This window comes from Doryrhamphus excisus, linkage group LG19 (genome assembly GCF_037039965.1).
Source record: "Doryrhamphus excisus strain RoL-2023G ecotype Guam linkage group LG19, RoL_Dexc_Guam_v1.1, whole genome shotgun sequence".
Taxonomy (NCBI): Eukaryota; Metazoa; Chordata; class Actinopteri; order Syngnathiformes; family Syngnathidae; genus Doryrhamphus; species Doryrhamphus excisus.
In genome coordinates, this window is record NC_136375.1 from 12,562,233 (window position 1) to 12,582,454 (window position 20,222).

Sequence of the window (20,222 nt, forward strand, 5' to 3'; positions counted from 1 at the left end):
TCCAAGGATTTCCAATCACGCTGATAAAGGCGTCATTCTGGTGAGATAGTGCAGGTGGTCCTCATGTTGTGGCTGCCGGGTGTATTTCCAAAACAAATCCTGACATTGGCGCAACCTCCACCCCCTCCTTTTCCACGCCTTTTTGTGTGCAGAGCTTAGCGAGACAACAGCATTCATGGCCGCTGCCTCCATCGCAAAGTTTAGCCAACAAGCAGGTGGAGGAGGGCAGCGTGTGGGCTGAGGGTCTCCATTCTCTTTGGCCTCTCGCTGCCCTCGTACAACCACCCACCCACCCCCACCCCCCCTTCTCATTCTCCCCTCCCCGTTCTTATTATTTGTCCCTACGGGCTGAGCGCGCGGCCCCCATTGGGCCCTTTTGGAAGGGAGCAAAAAGAAGAAGAAGAAGAAGAGCGATTGCAGCTGTGACGTGGGCGTTGTTGTTCCATTCAGCGCCCTCGCCATGGCAACGGGGCAAAAGGCCCTTGGAAGCTTCTCTGGACAGGAGAGCCAGCTGGACGTCTCCTTCTGCAGCATCTTCCATGCTGGAAAAGCATCTCAAATATTCCTTTGAAGGGACTTGAAGGCACCGTTTTCATCTGAATGCAACTTATCAATGTTGATTTGATGTATTTTAATATTTTATTTCATCAAGACTCAGGTGTCAACCTCAAGGCCCCGGGCCCTGATTTGATGGTACTAAATACTTTGCTTTTTAAAATAGTGTACATTGTATTCAATACTGGAATGGATGCTAACGTTCTCCTTTCACTTATCCAGTTTATTGCTGGATGATAGCGGTGCAGGGCGGGGGTGTTCAAAGTGGTGCGGCCCAACTCTCATTTTTGTTTACTTGAAAGTACATTTGCAGTCAAACCTCTGGTTTCCAACACGCCACTTTTCATACAGTTCGGTTTTTGATGACGATTTATACCAAAATGTTGCCTCTGGTATCGTATGATATTTATACGTATTTTACCCATCGGTACATTGAATCATGTGGTATCAGTAAAGATATAGACGGATGATACTCCCAGCATCGCCTGTTGGATCACACACCCAACACTAGTGATGTGCGGATCGATACTAAAATATCTATACCTCTGATACCAGATTGGTTTACTCTGAAATCCATTCTCAAATTAAAACGTCGATACTTTGATACTAGAGTCAAATCGTTGTTGGTGTGGATCCCCTCCTCCAATTCTCTCTCTCCGCTCCTCACCGTTTCCGCCAACAAGAGTCTTTTGTGTAGCTAAAAGTGAAGTTAAATTTTCATTCATCCATTTTTCATTCCTCATTTAGAATTATTTTGTAAGCATTCTTGAGGAAAAAATGTGTTCTTATTTTTGTGTGTTTTGAACTGATTCATTTGATTTGGCATTATTTCCTATGCAAATTACTTTGATTTTTGTAAGAAAATAATAACAAAATGAATAGCAAAAAAACAAAGTACCACTGTTAATTGGAATGTTAATGATAAAAAGCCAAAGTACAAGCTATGTTTTTTAAATATATATATAACTTGTTAGCATATTAGGTTGCTTTTAGCCTTTTTTACAACATGAATCATATAAAAATAAATCTTTTGATATGTCAGTTGGGTGTAATCACAGCATGGGGTTGGAATTATGCCGTACCTCGGTTTAAGGCCACGCTTTGGTTTGCAAACCAACATAAAAAAAAACTAGTAATTCTCCAATAACTACTAAAGATGAAATATTACGGTCGTTTTTTCAAATGTGTGCGGAGACTGTGAATGATTATTTTATTTGTAGTAAAGTTGTGCATGAATACTTCGAGCTGTCTATCGCTATACTGAACAAAGGTGGTATCCTGCTATCCTGTATACCGACTTGGATTTGTATGTTGACTTATTTCACTGGAGAAAGGCCCGGGGTTCCCAAACCGGGACTCGAACTACAGAAGAAGGTTTTCAAGCTCAGACTTCACCTTGGCACTAGCCAAAACCGGGACTGCACTGTCTTTGTTTACTGAGTAGAGCCATTATATTGAAATACACGCCCCCTGCCCCTCAACCGTGGGGATATGTTCCACGGCAATACAGCACGTACCCCCAAAGAGCGGCTTCGAATAGTGCCGGAATGGTCGAGTGTCAGTCAGGTGATCAGTCCAGTCAGCTGGGATAGGCTCCAGGATGGATGGAGCGTCTCCTGTGTTTACACTTTCCCTCCATTTAGCGCTCCGGCGTGCTGCAGGACGCGGTAGTATTGTGGGGCAGAGTGATGGGGGGCTTGTGCACAATCTCCCGTGACCAATGAGCGGGGTGCTGTCAGGGGTAACCACATCTGTCAGCCACTCTCGGCCAATAAAGAGCGGAGCGAGGCGGACCACAGGTGCGCGCCGCTGCGTCCCCTTGGCACAGCGCCCCGGAGATGCTGGAGAGAGACGCCCGGCTGCCCCGTGGCGCGCACCGCTTCCCGTCCGAGGAAGCCTCCTTTTGACTCGCCCCCGACTCCGGTGGTGATGGCCACCGCCACGTCGAACCACTTCAGCGTCCTCAGCGCCCCCGGCAGCGCGCCGCAGCCGCAGCCTCCGCCGCCGCCGCCGCCGCACACGGAATCCGGGAGCATGCAGCAGCAGCAGCAGGCGTACAGGGACGCGCACGCCCTCCTCCAGAGCGACTACGGCGGCTTGGCGGGTGGCGCGCACTCGCTCAGCCACGCGCACCAGTGGATCGCGGCGTTGTCTCACGGGGACGGCGGGGCGACGTGGCCCCCCAGCCCCCTCGGCGAGCAGGACGTCAAGCCGGTGCTGCACGACGCCGACCGCGAGGAGCTGCGCGACTCCGGCGGCGACGCGCAGCAACAGCGACACCCTCACGCCGCGCATCACGACGCCAGAGCATGGCGCACCGGCAGCACCGCCTCCACGCACATCCCCGCCATGGCGACGTCTGAGGGCCAGGGCTTGCTCTACGCCCAGTCCGGCTTCGGCATGATGCCCGGGGGGGACCAAGGGGGCCTGCACCACCACGCACACCCGCACCACCACCACCCTCTGCGGGACGAGGAGCACCACAGCCACAGCCCGCACCTGAGCGACCACGGAGGCGGGCCGGGCAGCCACCAGCAGCCGCAACAGCAGCAGCAGCAGCAGCAGCACGGGGGCCACCAGGACCAGTCCGACGAGGACACGCCGACCTCGGACGAGCTGGAGCAGTTCGCCAAGCAGTTCAAGCAGCGACGCATCAAGCTGGGCTTCACCCAGGCGGACGTGGGTCTGGCCCTGGGGACCCTCTACGGCAACGTCTTCTCCCAGACCACCATCTGCAGGTTCGAGGCGCTGCAGCTGAGCTTCAAGAACATGTGCAAGCTGAAGCCCCTGCTGAACAAGTGGCTGGAGGAGGCCGACTCCACCTCGGGGAGCCCCACCAGCCTGGACAAAATCGCCGCGCAGGGCAGGAAGAGGAAAAAGAGGACCTCCATCGAGGTGGGCGTCAAGGGGGCCTTGGAGAGCCACTTCCTCAAGTGTCCCAAGCCCGGGGCGGCGGAGATCAACTCCCTGGCAGACAGCCTGCAGCTGGAGAAGGAGGTGGTCCGGGTTTGGTTCTGTAACAGGAGGCAGAAGGAGAAGAGGATGACGCCCGCTGGAGGGCAACTACCGGGGGGGGAGGACATGTACGGGGACAGCCCCCCTCACCACGGAGGGCAGACCCCTGTGCAGTGACCCGCTCTCGTCCTCTGGACCTAATCAGGCCATTTTCCACACACAACATGTCGACCCGCAAGGACACCCTGGATTTAGCAGACAGCAGGATGGAGGTTCCTGCACGCTGCGGAACTCATGGCGACTATTATGGGATGTACTATGGCATGTATTTTGGGATGTGGCCGCCGTGGGCAGACGAGAAAAAAACACATTTCTTGCGTCTGTGTGCAGACAAGGTGCTTCGTTGTTGCCAAATGGCGTGCAAACAGGCTGTGTGTGAAATGTGGATGTTTTTCCACGGGCTGGATGAACCGCAGTGAGGGGTAAATACGCGCCATCTTTCCGGGGAACAAAAGCAACAGGGGTTCCACGGCGACGTGAGGAAGGAAATAGCAGACTATGACATTTCAAGCCAGCAAAAACATCATCATTATTATTATTGTTGTTGTTATTATTTGACGAATCTCTTAATCAGCCTGCTGTTATTGTCGTGGGTCCTGATTGCTATACTGCTACACTCATTCATATTATTTATAATTACAATTCAATTGAATATACAAATCATTTTTGCTACGACCACAGCACATTTCTACTGAAAACTCTTTATATACACCATTTCATAATAATAATAATACAACAATAATGACAATAATAATAATTGAGAGCTATTATTGCTTCACTTAAAAGCTTTTTCTGTGCAGTGTGTTTTTGCTGTTTGTTATTTCTGTACTTTTCCAGAAAAAAAGGGTTTAAAAAAATGCCTGGAGATTTAAACAAACAAAAAAAAGCAATCCAATTTTGCCTTCGTCTCCTATGAAGATGGAGTACATTAATAAAAAAAAATAATGAAATAAAAGTAATAATAATAATAAAAGAAGTGAGATATCTCCTGGCATAGCATCTCTACTGTAGGATTCACACCTTCACCCAGACTATTTGTGGGATGTATCTCATCTGTCTTTTGGGTTTTTGTATACGCCTTGTTTTCTATGTTTGTTTCTCTTGTCAGTCTGTGCCAACACACACACACACACACACACACACACACACACTTTATTGTGCTACTGTGACAAGTAACCTTATCTGATGAGGTTCTACCATATTTGGAGGCTGAAGAGACTTCATTCTCCTGATAAATTGGGGAGAAAATCAGAAACTCAAATATAGCTTGATGATGTGAGGATGTGGAATATATACTTACTATAAATTTATACTCAGTATAAATATATACTGAGTATAAATACTAAGACCAGTGTGTGCATTGTAACAACATGCACAACAACACAAAAGCTCCCTGAATGTAAAAGCTATATAGACAACATACTTACAGGAATGGTTATTATCATTATTAGCATTATTATTATTATAGATAATAATATTTTTTCCCAGCAGGCCCAGCTGTATTTGAGTTTCTGTGTGGGTGGAAGGGAGTGGAAATGAATACAAAACCAAAACAAATCACTATCGACCTGAAATCTGTGACGAGGAAAACAAATCAACGATTGCACAATTTCTATACATGCTTTTTTGTCATTAAATCCTATTTGTTTTCTATGACACTTCAGTCCTTGTATGCTTATTAACCTGAAAGGGAAACTTTAAAAAATACATCTATTTATCTATACATACTATTTAAATTAAACATTTCCATAATGTGGGAACAAATGTTTTTCAGTGAGTTCCACACAACTCAGTGAAAGACCACCTTAATTGGGATTATTATGAGGGGAAATATGTGGTGGTGGTGGTGGTGGTGGGGGGGGGATCTTGAAATGAGTTTGGTTGCTAATAACACTGATGTAAATGAGAAAACCTAACCTTGATTTTCACTTCTAACACATTTAAAATCAGTAAGACACGTATACATTGCTGACACATAGATTTTAAATGACCAAAGTCATTTTAAAACACACAAAAAAATCGTATTTGAATGAAAACTTTCCTACTGGGTGAAGTGGATGACGTATTTCCGCTGTCATTTGCTCCAGTGGACACAACGATGTAAAACATATTTAAAATCATTATGGTAACGAACATGAAGGATGTCAATGACAAGGTAGTTGTATAAAAGTTACAAAACTCGTGTTTGAATCGAAAATCTCATTTGAGTACAAAATCTCGTCATTTCTTGCTGTCACGTGCCCAAGTGGAGGCTCACCTTGTGGCGACTGTAACATGACGTCATACTTGAAAAAGCTGTGTGACGTGTAAAAAGGAAGCAGGCGGCGACTGCCACCTAGTGGAGAACAGTGGTACTGCCACTTTAGAGTTGTCTCCTCCTGGGACTGTTTTGACATTCTCTCAGCTTCTTTGTGTTTGACTACCGTAGAGGCAATAATTACATCCGACATATTTTAAATAAGATTTGATGTAAAGTGAAGAAAAAGAGGGGAATAATGTATACTGTAACTGTATACAGTCATGTGATGGTTGCCATGTTTTCTCAACCAATCTTGCTCAGATTTGACACACGTGTGCATGTAGGTTTCCTAAATTTTGCAGTGATTCAGAGAAATGCCCTCAAGTTACAGTGGCTGTTTTGTACAGTGCAGTGTGAGAAATTTCAAGTCAATCCCACTGCTGTGAGCCACCCAGCACACAGGAGAAGGATTTAGGAGGATGATGTGTACGCCCATAACGGCACCCTTTGGAGTAGAGAGAGAGAGAGAAAAAAAGAATATTCCACTCATTTTTAATGATTTCTCTACATACATTCATAACAATACATCATGTTGTCATATGTACATGTGATGCACACACACTAACATACAATAACATACAATGTTATATGGCTTATACAGTCTATGACCTCTAGTGACAACCCATCTGGTTTAATGTATTCAAAGTGAGGGTTTTTTTTTTGTTTTATTTCTCTGGGTAAAACTTTTCTTTTTTTGCCTGATGAAAGTTGACTGTGAGGACTTGAACTGGCAACCCAAAACATAGATATCAACCAGCACAGCGCAGGAAGGGCACTAAAATACACAGGATATTGCACTTTTCTACTACATAGCTGTAAACGTACAAATAATATAACAGACCAAAATCAAGCAATAACAGAAAACAAGTATTGCATGCTGGCACCGGTAAGCAACAACAACCAAAAAATTACATCCCAAATATTAAAAAAATACAAATAATATATATATATGTATAAATCCTAATAATAAATAAGCACAATTTAATATGACATAATAAAATATAAGATACACAATATAAATAAAACAGAAGATTTTTCCCACCCACTTAAGGCCAAACGTGAATAATGCTGGTACGAGGCAACAACATGCCTGACCTCTTAAAAAAAAAAAAAACAAAATAATAAAGAATAATGAATCAAGGAAATGTTTTTTTTTTTTTTTTTTTTAAAGTACACCTCATGAATGTCGCTACACATTAACGCTACATACGTGAACTCGTTCATTTGGCTGGACTTCATGTTTGCATGCATTACAATGTCTCATTTTATTCATTGGTAGGGCAACTTGTGATAAAAAGCGTACAATATGTTTTGGCTGGGGGGAAGGGGGGGGGGGTGAATGACCGTGTCCATTGAAACTGAGCATGGTTATTTTGGATAAGGCTGTCCTTTGACATGTGACCTTGCTTTTTGGCAACATGTGCGTTTGCTGAACGACAAACGCACACAACAACCAGCATGTTTGTGCGAGGAGACAAAGGAAGGGGGAATGAGTCAGCAAATAAATAGTGTCCCATCTACTGCTCTTGTTCATGGAACATAAAGCTTTCCTTTACACGTATGTGTGTTTTGTCATCGCAGTGATCCGTGACCGTGGGAGGGGGCGGAGCCATATTTAACATAAATATGGACAAGCAAACAAATCTTTTTTTTTGTACAGTGCCTCTTTGTATTTGACACCAAGCTGTGTTTTAAGGCGGCACCGTTACAGCTCAGCATCCTCATAAACAAACTAGAATGGCACTCAGTCGGGGCGAAGACCTCCGCCAAGGCCAAATTATCCACATATGGATCATGAGCACCAAATGATCATCATAGAGGTGGCGTTCAATAAATCAATCAATAAATATCCTAAATGAATCTAAAATACAATAAATTAAAAAACCAATGAAATGAATCCTTGTGCTAACCATACTTTTGACTTGATAAGGTGACTAAAAGGGGGCTAAAACTGCAATTTGAAGGTGCTTCTACTGATCTGAGATCAGGTAAAGGGGCGTTTCTATGAGTAATGCAAAGACGTGGGTGAAGTATTTACATGACATGATGTTATTCTCTGATATTTGCAGGCTAGCTATGCTATTTCTATGCATATGTAGGTCATATTTACACGATCAACATCCTTCTGCATGTGGCCTTCGTAGTGAGTAGAGGCTCGGTGGCGCTATTGGCTCACCAGGTGGCAAACACACACGGCTGCCACGGTTACGGCGATGCGACATCAACGCAAGTTTGCTGCACGTTGTGGTTTGTGTCGTTGTTTCCGGCGACTCTGACCTCCTTTTAACCTTTCGTCAACACTTGAGAAGCTCCGTCTCTGAGCACTCGGTGTCCATGTCGGAGTCGTACAGCGAGTGGCCCGTGGGGTCGCTGGCGGGCGACAGCGGCGGCGGCGGCGGCGTGTGGCTGGTGTGTGCACCGTGCGAGTGGGTGTCGTCCTGGAAGGTGTCCGTGCGGGAATAGAGGCCGAGGTCAGGCAGCCTGGAGGCCGAGACGCTGCCCTCCGACGTGTCCTTGTAGCAGAAGTCCTCCAAGTCCACAAACCACTCGGGCCAGAAGCGCCGGCGAATACGCTCGCAGTACATGGCTAAGTTGATCAGCTCACCTGGACGATACACATGATCCTCTATGACTGCTGCTACCGCTATCACGCTAACGTTAGCATTCCGGTCACGAGGCATCAGTAATGTTCCATTATTGAGACATGTCATCGCATCACCCCCATTGGAGTCAGCCATGGCATGTCCGACGTGAAAAGAAGTTCTCCTCCAATCTTGTGTGGAAGTGGTACATTTTTGGCTTCTTTGTCCTTCTTCCCACTCAATTTGACACCCTTCAAGTTTAGAATTGGAGCCTAACTAGTTTGTCTAACTGGTTTGCTAATGCTGTCCCTGCAGTGATCAAGTATAGTTGAGCAACAAAGAATTATTGTAATGTATATGGGGATGTTGTAGGGGTGTTATTTTATGTCGACAGGGCTCTAATAATGTTAAAGATTGTATTTGGAAACTTAAACTATGAAAATATTGTATTTATTACTATTGAAACCTACTTCACGGAAATTCATTTATCACGGCCAGGTCTGGAACCAATTGACCGTGATAAATGAGGGATGACTGCGCAGATTAGCACAGCTAGAATACAATGTGATGAACCTAACTCAAGACACCAAAAGCCTCCCCGTCAACAAATATTTGTTTGCTCTTCAGTTGTTGAACTTGCACTTGAAGTCATTTGGCTTTTCTCTGCTGCCATTGGCCGCTGTAAGGCACCACGCCATGCACAGCGACATGACATAATAATAAAACAGAACTCACCTTTGATGAGCTGTTCTGGTCGGGTTCCAGGTAGGGTCCACATAGCGGGGGCCAGGTGACCAAAGACCGTGGCATCTACTGTCGAGATCTTGGAGCCCATAAGGTACTTCTTATTGCCTGCAACACAAAGCACACCTTAGCTGGAGGCTGCAGTGCCGTGTGTCACCACAGGAGGGCAGTAATGTCAATCATTGCCTGTGGGTGTGCCTATACTCATATACAATGGTCCCTCACTGTATGTGGTTCCAATATCGCCCCCCTCACCGTACCGAGTTATGAATAAGTGATGGCTGTTTGGTGGTGGCCTGTTATTAGTCAAAATATAGAACTATAGAACTAGACTTCTATGTAGTATTGTGGTCACTCGACATGATGTTAGATGACATTACCTTTCACACCGCATGGAGACTGGCTACTGATCCTGCACGGCTGAGCCCTCTCATTCTGTGTGGAAGTGGTACATTTGTGGCTTCTTTGTCCTTCTACCCCAATCCGTTTGAAACATTTTGTTTAAAAGAAGTAAATTGAAGAAGCCATAGTTGGCTCAGTACCTTGCTATGCTAGCAACAACCGTCTTGTTATGTCCCTGTAGTGATACCATAGTCTCCACAATGTGACGTAAACAATAATAATAATAATAATAATAATAATAATGTTGAACCCTGTATCAAGAGGTTTTCTATGTTCTAACTACAAAGATATTTTGTTTATTAATATTGAATCCTACTTGGGAATTTGACTTATCGCAGTTGGGACGACTATAGGTGTTTATGTAAGTATAGCATTCACCTAGCAGGGTGGCCAGCGTGCGCATGTCCTTCTCCATCAGGGCGTAGACTTCTTCTTTGGAGTAGCGTCCCATGCCATGTCCGTACATCTCCCGCTTGACGATGCCACCGGTCACGTGACTCAGGATCCACTTGAGCAGCTCGCCCAGCGGCCCGCTCACGGACAACATCTTCTGGGTCTCCTCCAGGTTGTCCACCCACTGGCAGTAGGCGATGGTCCTGTGGGGGGAGTGTGTTTGTCAACCTGAGTGGCCACCTACTGGTCCGGCATGCACATTACAGCATTCAGTTTTGTTTCTCCCTCACCAATAGAAGTGTTCCTCCACCATTTTGGTGACAGCACGCGACACAGCCCTTTCTTCCGGGGTCAGGCTCTTGTTAAGACTCACACCCAGCCTCTCCTCCAGGAAGTCGATGATGAAGTCAGAGCCGCACGCCTGCTCGTGGTTGTACTCGATCCAAGGCATCTTGCCCTGTGGCGAAAGCTTGCCGTCGAAGTAGTTCTGGAGGGGAAATGTTGCTCGTTCAGCATTTTACCGCTGTATCAAAGCATGTTTTAGTGACGCAGACCACGGCTACCTGGTAGGGCAGGTCCACCATGCGGAGGTAGGTCTCCATCTTGAGGCAGAAGGGGGACAGGGACGGGGCGCCGGTTTTGGGTCGTGAGAACTGGTGCAGAATGATGGCGTCTTTAGAGTCCAACTCTTCTTCTTTTCTGAAACACAGCAACCCATATGAGATCTACGCTCATAATAATTAGACATTGCTCAATTAATAACCTAAAAAACTTATGTTATTACCTTTGTAAAGACACTATATTAACTGCTTCTTGCTCCTTTCATACTATGCTATGCCCCTGCTGGTCATTTAAAAAACTGCACTACTACAACGTTACTACGTCCACGGGCAGTCCTGTATGGAGCTGTCCAGTGCTGAAATAGGAGCCTTTTGTTGCTTGTTTTGCTATTCCTCTCTCAACTATCTGCAGCATGAAGAATCACACCACCTCACTCCACGATGAGAACGGGAAGTACACAATGTAATCATCAGCACCCACTGTGAAAGCAAAACAGCCACTTTACGGCGCCATAAGAGATAATAAATGTGTTAGAAACACCAAAATATTAGCATCTACGAGCGGTTAAGTCACATGATTTAACAGTGGGTGTGCCATTGCATGGATGTCAACATCTGCTAGGAAACACAACATTTTAGAATACAGCAACCCCGACAAAAGCATAACTCAAAAACATTTTAGATGGATTGCTGTAACTTCCTGCCCCCCATAACGAGATGATAATGGGAATGATCCTTAAGGTTATAACCTTAAGGATCATTCTCATTCCAAAAGCTGCATTGGGATCATTTAAAAGGCTACTATGTTGTGTCATTAGCATTAGCTTCTGTTCATTTCAATACAAATGAAATACTGCCATGTTGACTGGGGGTTGGGGGGTGGGGGTGGTTATGTTCCGTTACATCACAGCTACCCACTCACGAATCAGACTCTTCTCACCCCCTACCCAACCTGACAACATTAAGTAATAACAACCCCCCAGGGTAAAAACAGCACAGCACCCCAAAGCCGGGGACGGATAAGAGGTGGCAATGGTCCATGACACCCCTGATTGTGTTGCTACCTGATAGCCAGCAATTCGTGCAGCAAATAGGCAGCGGCGGCCAGCAGAGCCCCCCCGGTCAAATAGAGCGTCTTTCGCCACCAGGCGTCCGACCCCAGCGCCGACATGATCCCGCCGTGGTCGTGCGGGGGAAGGACGATGACGGACCCATAAAACGAGTGCGGTTCGCCGGCGTAGCAAGGGACAGAGACGCTTTGGTTCCGGCCGAGATCAACCACACACGACCGCGTCCATGCGAACCCGACGCGCCAGCAGCAGCTGCAGCACATGCTCGCCGTCCGCGGACACTTTCCGCCTCGCTGTCGCTGCTCGGGGCGTCATCGGCGTCGGCCTCATGGGTGCAGCGGGGTCCGGGAGAGATGGGGTGGCGACGACAACGGCAGGCCAGCGGACACAAGCATCCCGCCCGCGGCTCGTCCCCGCTGCGGGGTCCGCCGCATCCTCAACGGATGTCGCCTGTCGTCGCTTGTTACCAGCAAGTTAGACATGTCATTAGCAGCACTTCCGGTTTGGGTCCTTCATGGGAAATTTTGGTGACGGCTGGAACTACAAAAGGTCCGATAATTAATCAAGGGTATAACGAGGTACTATCTGTATAGATAAGAAATCACGGTATTAAATGTGTCAGACTTTGGCAGCTCTATTTCATCTAAATAAACATTAAATAATTTACTCTGAAGGCCAGCTGCGGCTAGCCAAGATGTACTTCCGCTACCTTTATGAAACTGCAGTTACGTCACGATTCTCTGTAGTACCAACAGCTACAGACTAATACAGCCACTTTTACAAATAAAAAGGCGTAGTTTGTATATATTTTACCATTAAACAGTATGTAATTGTACAGTACGTGATGCATTCTGCTTTATGATCAAAACATCACATGTGTAGCTTGTTACGCTTAGCTTTACCACTAGGGGTCCAACTCAACACTTGTACACACACTACATATATATGTACATACATGTATATATACATACATACATAGGGCAAACACACTTGGATTGCTTTTATAATCATCCAGAAGATTCATGCACTTGGCATAAAGAAATAGAACTGGAACTTGTAGCTTGTTTTGTTTTTTTTTTACACCATATTTTTATTACGGTATATTCAAGTAGACAAAAACCAAAAACAGTTCAGGTGACGTTGGAATATCCCGCTCGCGGTGAAGGAAAAAGCCCTTTTTTCATCTTTGACTCAAGTGAACAGTCATGTAGCAGATGGAGACTGCTGGCCGGGGAGGAAAATGCCAGAAGGCAGAGTATAATTTGGAAAAGGAAGCACTTCATTTCAGTCTATGGCTTCCAAGCACAAACACACGTTGGTAAAAGTGAATGAGTTGGGGACATGAACAAGCCTTACACAGGAAATGTGAGATGCTTCCTCTGCTTCTGCACTGCTGCAAAATCCTCCCCAAAAATACATTTTATAGTTTTACCAAAAATGGAACATGTTCTCTCAGCAGCTTTTATTTTGTAAGGCTTTAAAAAGTACCTTATTGGTACAAACACACACACACACACACATTCACATTTGTGCACAGGTGTAACACCACGATTCATTGATTAAATAGATGGCGGCCAAACACAAACATAACTTCCATTGAGTAGGTGGAAATGTTTAAAAAATATATATAATAGGCGGCAAGTAAACACTAAAATAAGAAGCACAAGTAGAATCAGCTGAAAATAAATGAATATATTTACAAAAGGGAGGAGGGAAAATATGGAACGGGGGTGTTAAAAAATAGTCTGTTCTTGTCTTGAAAGAGCACAGCATCACATTATTACTGTAAGTGGACACAACTACCGCAGTCCCTGAGGAATACACCCCCCCCCCACACACACGCACGCACGCACACCTTGTGATCAAGTTTGAAATGAGTCTTCTAGGATGTTCAAGGATGTCAGGATCATCGTATGTAGACCCCCCCCCCCACCACCACCACCACCACCTTGCCCTCTACCATTATCCAGCAGTCTAATCGGGAGCGTGGAGCGCACCTTTACTTTTTGGCTGCTCCTTCCCAGAGGAGGAACGGGGTCGTCTGAATGTGCGAAGTCACCAACGCTGTGCTGCTCTCTCAGTGCTACGATTGGCTGTAGGAGTTGCTTTGGTTGCCGTTGGAGCTCTGGTCATTCTCACTGGAAACAAAACCAAAATGAGCTCTCTGACATATTTACAATTAATGCTCACTTTTTTTTTTTTTTACCTGTTTGGTGGCGGTTTGGGTTTGGGCATCTTGTTCAGCACGGCAGCGATCTCCTTCCTGTCGTCAAAGTTCTTCCACTGGTCGTAAAGCTTGAGGATGACGCGGATGATCTCCAGGATCTGGATTCATTGTTTGTTTTGCAATGGTGTTATTGTCCAGACAGCATGATAATGTACTGGGCAATTATGCGGATTGTAGAGGAGGCAATATTTGGTAAAGTGTTGCTTTCTTTTCTAGGAATATCAAGCATCATAGTAGCATAGTAGCCCATTCTAAGTAGACCTAGTAGATTAAGATTAGTATAAGATGATGTGACATATATACATATTGCATCCGTGCATAATTAAGTAAATGTTTCATCTTTAAAAACAGAAACCAAGCAACACGACAGTCATTCATCGACAGCAGGTGAGTCAAAGCGTGTGGCTCGGACACTTATGTCCCCAGTTGAATTATTAATAACTCGACGTGATTTATTATATATGTTGCGTCTGTTTGCAGGCAAGCAACTGCCAAGCACCATACAAAGTGTCTTACTTTGTCCATGTCGACAGAGAGTTCAGCAAACCACTGCCTGGCGTCCTTCTGTTGCACTACACAGGCCACGTGTAAACATGCTGAGGGAAGACAACAAGCAACAAGGATCAATGCAAGCTACCATGGAGACGCACTAAGTGGCCGCAGTGAGGCCACTAACTTACCCAGTGCGATCATGAAGGGAGGGTAGAGCAGGCACAGGTCTGTCCTGTAGGTGTCATTCACAATGCGCCTGTCACACACACACACACACACACACACACACACAGAGTATGTGATGCAAAGAAGACTACAAAGCTTTGGATGCACAGAAAAGCAACGACATGTACCAGGCCAGCGGCAGCAGCATGTCCTCCTGGCCCATGTCCTGCACGTACTGCAGCAGTGGTCTGTATGGGTGGTACACAATCAGGCAGCAGTCCTGAAACATTTAAAAAAAAAGAAACTCAGCAACCATAAAATAACACGACAACAATATTAAACTCACCATCAGCTCCAGAAGGTAGAACTCACACTCTAATATCTGCAGAAAACAAATATTTTCAATGCAGGAGGTAAAGATGAAAATGAGAGAAAATGTGACTATTTCTTTGCCAGTTGATTTCAGTGTGTGCACTCCTAGTAAAAAGCCCTGTGACAACTTCATTAAACTATGAAATTAATGAAAAACCCATGTCAGTATGATGGCTGTGGTAATCCACCCCACCCTTTTCAAGTGTCCATAAACACTATTTATTATACCATTGTAACATACACTAACTATGTGGGAGCCACCTGCTAATTCATGCCCATTAGTCATTCCGTGTACTCACATATAAATAAACGTTTCCTGGACAGAGAACAAGTCAAACAAAGCTGCCGCTATGGTGATGATGGATAAATTAAAATGGCTGCTTCACAACTTGACACCACGCTGACACACTCAATTGCCATTCTATTCACTGTGAATACAAACTTACATGATTCATTCTGTATGGGAACTCCTTTGGAAAAGCGTAGGAAAATCTTGTTTTCACTGGTTGGAGGAAAAAGACAAAGAATATCAACAATGTCTTCTTAGTTTTCCATTCAGCACACTGAGATAATGAATGTAGGGGTGTCCCAATATCAGGAAAAAAAAATCGGATTACCATCAGTGTGCATTTAAAAGCTCAGATACAAGCAGTCGATCCCAGACTCCGCCCCAACATTGGTGAATAGAGCCCATGTGATAGCAACAACGCAGAGTGCTAACCTTGTTAAGCACATTTATTTATTGGTAACAAACTGGCTAATTTTTGTAATGGGATGTCAGCTCCATTATTCAATTCAAGGCTGCAATATCAATATTGGATCGAAAAAGTTGGTATTGGGACACCCCTAAATGTGTGTGTTGACTTATACCAGTGGTATAAACTGTATGCCGAGTACAACAAATTCATACATGTTGACAGGTCTGCATTAGTATTCAAAGTCCACGCTGCCTCTCACAACCCCCTGAGAGTTCACCGCCCCAGTAAGTGAGAAGCACTGACTTACACACGGATGTGGCTGCCGAGATCAGCCTGGTGTTGGAAACCACTCCAAATTCCTACAAAAAATAAAAATTACTTACTTTACAGGTTCTACAACAATATGTAGTCGGGCCACCCTAATAGGAAAAAAAACAATAATATGCAAAATATATAGTGAAAAAAATGTAATCTTCGGACAAATTGTCATTAAAAGTGTACACATTTTCATTATGCTACAATGTCACAATGGGAGATCAGCATGTGTACCTGCTTTTATGGGAATTTAGCTATTTTTGCTTTGCAGTGTGGCCCCAACATCCCTTTTCAGTACAACTGCTGAATAAAAAGTGTCCTTACCTCCACTTTAGAAGCTAAGAAAACACAGGTAGGAGCCATGAGAACTGGGTCTATACTTTTTAACGAGTATCTGCAAGTGAAGAAAGGTGACAATGCCTGTTAGCCGAGGGTTTACACCACGACTGGTGTGAAAATACTTCATAGGTATTAAGATTATACACGACATACCTTGCATAGAAGCGTTTGAAGTAGACAGTAGCAGTGGCAATAACCTGTTGTCTCAGTTTCAAGTGTTCTCCCAGCGCCTGGATGACTGATACGAGGAAGAGACCACATACATTACCCTTTATTCGACCTCATCTGTCAAAGACAATGGCACATAATATAATTACCGTTGGCAAAGAAGATCTGCAGCTTCCAGTATTCTTCTTCAGAGAGGAACTTCAGGTCCTTCTGTCGTTCTTTCATGAGGTCCTGCTTGTCCAGCACCCACTGCAGACTGGGGAAGACGAATACAGCGGATTTGACTCACTTTACGCAGTTATTAGCAGTAAGACATAGCACAACACGGCAGAAGTGACCACCAATTATGTTTGTTAAAAATTAGGACTTCCGTCACGTTTATCTAACATGACACTAACATGCAGGGTTAAAAGTAGTCTCGTCTTTTATAACCCAAACTAGTGTTTTAGCCAAACAGTACTGTTTGGTTTTCGTAGTGACAGTTCGAGAGCGGTAGCTAGCTTCCGCAATGCTAACGCTAGGCCGCGTAAAAAAAGACTGCAGTTCTGGCCCCGAAAACCTATCACATCGAGGTATTTCACTTAAAACTTACTAGTGAGAACTTTGCCAGAAGTTTCCAGCCATTCCAAACGAGACGAGGTAGTGGAGAACACTTTCAATTGACGTTACTTTCGTTCAAAGAAGTGTTTACCGGAGATGGCGGGGTAACGCGAAAAGTCGTCCGGTGAAAACGGCTGTAACAGAAGGTTCCGCTTGTCAAAGTCGATGGAAAACCTTATCATTGATTATAACACGTGAACAAAATAATATATAATACAAAATATAATTTTGTATTTACTTTTACATTATTTTTAAATACAAAACTATAACAGCAAGGAGACAATTGAATGAAAAGGTTTGTCCACACTTTTGACTGGTAATGTATATGCATCACCTAATTGTATTAATTATTTTTAGCTTTAAATTACTTGTGACCATCTCAAGACCTTTTTTTAAAATTAGGAAGTCAATGTAATCTGTCATCTCATCTTGTTTGCTGTGACAATGATAGATGCTTGCTGGGACAGTCATGCATGGGCTGGGCAGCTTTCTTACTTTCCTGCTAAATTTCTGGGAAGGATTGACTATATAAGGACCCCACACACGGCACCTCTGTACCATTTGACTGTAAGTGACTCAGTCCCTGCAGAGGAACCACCAACATGAGCTCCAGTTCAGAGAGGAGGTCTTCCTACCGCCGTCATTTTGACAGGACCTTAACCGACAGCAAAGTCGACAGGGTGTGCAGCGTGTCTCCCACTCGTCATCGATCAGTGAGCCTCACCCGGAGGGGAAGAACCATGGACCACAGGGTGACCTCTGAGAAGTCTTGCCTAACCAGGTTGTTCCCCTCCATATTGTTTCCATATCGTTCATTCACATGGAAGAATCAGTGTCTGCAATGTGTTTCTATTAGTGCAAGTGTGTGCTATGGCATGTCCATGGGACTTGGACCAAAGCTGGACTTGGATGCGGCTGCAGCAGAGAACCAGGCTTTCATGGCCACCCGAGCCGGCGAGAAGCAAGAGATGGTGGCTCTGAATGATCGTCTGGCGGCCTACATTGAAAAGGTCATCATGATGATATGCTCATTCAGGGGTCAGTACAGTTAAAGATAGAAAAATGTCTTTTTTCCTGCAGGTTCGTATGCTGGAGTCCAAAAACAAAATGCTAGAAGCTGAGATTGATGCCCTGAAGAGCTGCCATGTCCAACCATCTGGCCTCAGGCAGCTGTATGAATCCCAGTTAAAGGATCTCAACCGGGTCACCGACCAAACACGAGTCCAGAGGGTGAGGAGGACTATAAAGACAACATGATGACTCGATGACATCAGTCTGTTTGTCTCCCCCCTGCCGCGGTAGGACTTCTCTGTGGCTGCAAAGGAGGCCATGTTGGGCCAGCTCAACTTGCTGAAGAGCAAGTATGAGTCTGCTGTGGAAGCGCAGAAGAAGACTGAGAGTGAGATAGACACCCTTCGGCCGGTAATGTCACCATTTTCCAAAGAAAGAAAGAGAGAAAAAAAAAACTGATCACTTTACTTCACATTTTAATTGTATTCATATAAAAAACTGTTACCTGGGCTATATTTTTTTGACGTGGTTCCAGGATGTGGACAAAGCCACTTCAGCACGCATCACGTTGGAGAAACAGCTTGAGAACCTCGAGATGGAGATGGATTTTCTGCAGAGGGTCCAAAAAGAGGTAAGGTTATTAAAAAAAAAAATCTAAATGCAAACATGGCACAAATGGACGCTTAAAAAGCAAATATCTTGAATCAACAATAATATATAATCTAATATGTACATAATTTACATTGTTTTTGTTCCACCAAAAGGAAATTGAAGAGCTGATGCAGAAGATCTCCTCAGTCACCTCTAAAATTGACCTGACCTTTGGTGTTCCGGATCTGGCCTCCGCACTAAAGCAGATCCAGTCTCAGTACGACTGCATGGCCGCTAAAAACCTCCAGGTGGGCTGCAGCAGTTGAAGCCAGACTTCATCTGCAGAGGTGATGGTTTGGGTTTTTACTCTGCAGGACATGGACGCTTGGTACAAGGCAAAGTTTCAGGATCTGAGCGACGCCTCCAGCAAGCACGTCCAAAGTTTTTGCCGTCTGAGGGAGGAGATGGGCTGTCACAAGAAGGATGTGAGTAAAGCTTATACTTCATGTCTCTGCTTGAGAAAAGGTGAAAACGTACCGTTTTTGGGAGTAGATTCTCATCAAAGAGCGAGAGCTGGATGCACTAAAGACAAGGAACGCATACTTGGAGGCTCTGATTCGTGACTCTTTGGGCAAATACAAGGAGAAAGAGCAAGAACTGCAGGTATTTATGGCTTTATACACTAAAAAGTCTTTCAAGAATAAACAACTTTTGCTTGGAACAGGAGCGCATCGAAGCACTTAATCTGGAGCTGAAGGTGACCAAGGAGAAGATTGCTATGCTTCTGCGAGAACATCAGGATTTACTGAATGTAAAGATGGCTCTGGAGATTGAGATTACAACCTACAGGTGTGACAGTTACGCAATACACTAAATGGACAAAAGTGATACTGGCATTTTCTCTTTCTGCCAGGAAACTGATTGAGGGTGAAGATCACCGTCTGAGCACGATGGTCTGCAGCCTGTCTCTGAGTCCAGCATCCAAAACAATAGTGGTCTCAGACAGCGACCTCTCCCCACCCTTGGCCGCAGACGCACCCATGATGGAGGCGGAGGGAGCTCCGAGTGCCAGTGAAGCTGGACCGGAGGGCGCCTCACCGCCACCTGAAAGAACCAATGAGGACAAGGCCACGGAAACAACTGAAAGGTATAGTGGCACATCTGCCAAACTCTTTAAGGGAGTAATGAAGCAACAACTGAGACCGGTCTCAGGTCTGTTCACTTTAGATACTTTCACATTTGGTCCCTAAAAAAAAATGGAGTCAGTCATTGTGTTCATATTGCACAGTCCTTTGAAAGAGGATTTGTGAAAAAGCACAATATTATAAAGGGAGAGAAAATCATGTCCAGTTGTGTCTATTAATCCTACTTTCCCCTTGTTGTGACCCTTCTGTCTGCCTAGAAGAGTTAGGACAGACGAGGACACTAACGACAGTGACACACATGAGGATACCTTCAGCACTTCCGAAGCTGCTGCTGCTGACGCAAAGCAAGGATAAAACTACCCAACATCTCCCCCCACCCCCCTCCCCCCTCGCAACCTAATATTCAACCTAACCTGCTTCACCCCTGTGTGTGTTTGGATGACTTATTTTACAATACACAATGCAAAGAAAATAAACAA

General features: G+C 45.0%; 4 protein-coding genes across 5 annotated transcripts; 2 read left to right on the forward strand and 2 right to left on the reverse strand.

Annotated features, from left to right (window-relative positions):
- The first annotated feature begins 2,469 nt into the window (after nt 1-2,469).
- pou3f2a (POU class 3 homeobox 2a) lies at nt 2,470-5,226 on the forward strand. Its single transcript, XM_058056935.2, has one exon. The coding sequence runs from the start codon at nt 2,485-2,487 to the stop codon at nt 3,685-3,687; it is 1,203 nt and encodes a 400-aa protein (XP_057912918.2). The 5' UTR covers nt 2,470-2,484; the 3' UTR covers nt 3,688-5,226.
- A 1,961-nt stretch (nt 5,227-7,187) lies between these two features.
- Nucleotides 7,188-12,105, reverse strand: faxca (failed axon connections homolog, metaxin like GST domain containing a). Its single transcript, XM_058057804.2, has 6 exons — nt 11,615-12,105; nt 10,554-10,689; nt 10,281-10,477; nt 9,976-10,193; nt 9,187-9,303; nt 7,188-8,474 (listed from the first exon to the last, which is right to left on the reverse strand). Exons 1-6 carry the CDS (start codon nt 11,881-11,883, stop codon nt 8,164-8,166), a joined length of 1,248 nt encoding a protein of 415 aa, XP_057913787.2. The 5' UTR covers nt 11,884-12,105; the 3' UTR covers nt 7,188-8,163.
- Nucleotides 12,106-13,555: 1,450 nt separating this feature from the next.
- ccnc (cyclin C) lies at nt 13,556-17,152 on the reverse strand. The gene is made up of 12 exons (XM_058057765.2): nt 16,989-17,152; nt 16,546-16,652; nt 16,382-16,466; nt 16,214-16,283; nt 15,882-15,933; nt 15,323-15,378; nt 14,851-14,886; nt 14,693-14,784; nt 14,528-14,595; nt 14,364-14,443; nt 13,827-13,945; nt 13,556-13,758 (listed from the first exon to the last, which is right to left on the reverse strand). The coding sequence occupies exons 1-12, from the start codon at nt 17,018-17,020 to the stop codon at nt 13,704-13,706; spliced, it is 852 nt and encodes a 283-aa protein (XP_057913748.1). The 5' UTR covers nt 17,021-17,152; the 3' UTR covers nt 13,556-13,703.
- On the forward strand, nt 16,408-20,222 carry ngs (notochord granular surface). 2 transcript variants are annotated; one of them, XM_078798849.1, is made up of 10 exons: nt 16,408-18,006; nt 18,077-18,226; nt 18,299-18,418; nt 18,543-18,638; nt 18,772-18,906; nt 18,973-19,083; nt 19,151-19,261; nt 19,323-19,447; nt 19,512-19,745; nt 20,001-20,222. In XM_078798849.1, the coding sequence occupies exons 1-10, from the start codon at nt 17,599-17,601 to the stop codon at nt 20,095-20,097; spliced, it is 1,587 nt and encodes a 528-aa protein (XP_078654975.1). In that variant the 5' UTR covers nt 16,408-17,598; the 3' UTR covers nt 20,098-20,222. The 2 variants fall into 2 exon arrangements, with proteins under 2 accessions (XP_078654975.1, XP_078654976.1); XM_078798850.1 differs by having other exon boundaries at nt 20,004-20,222.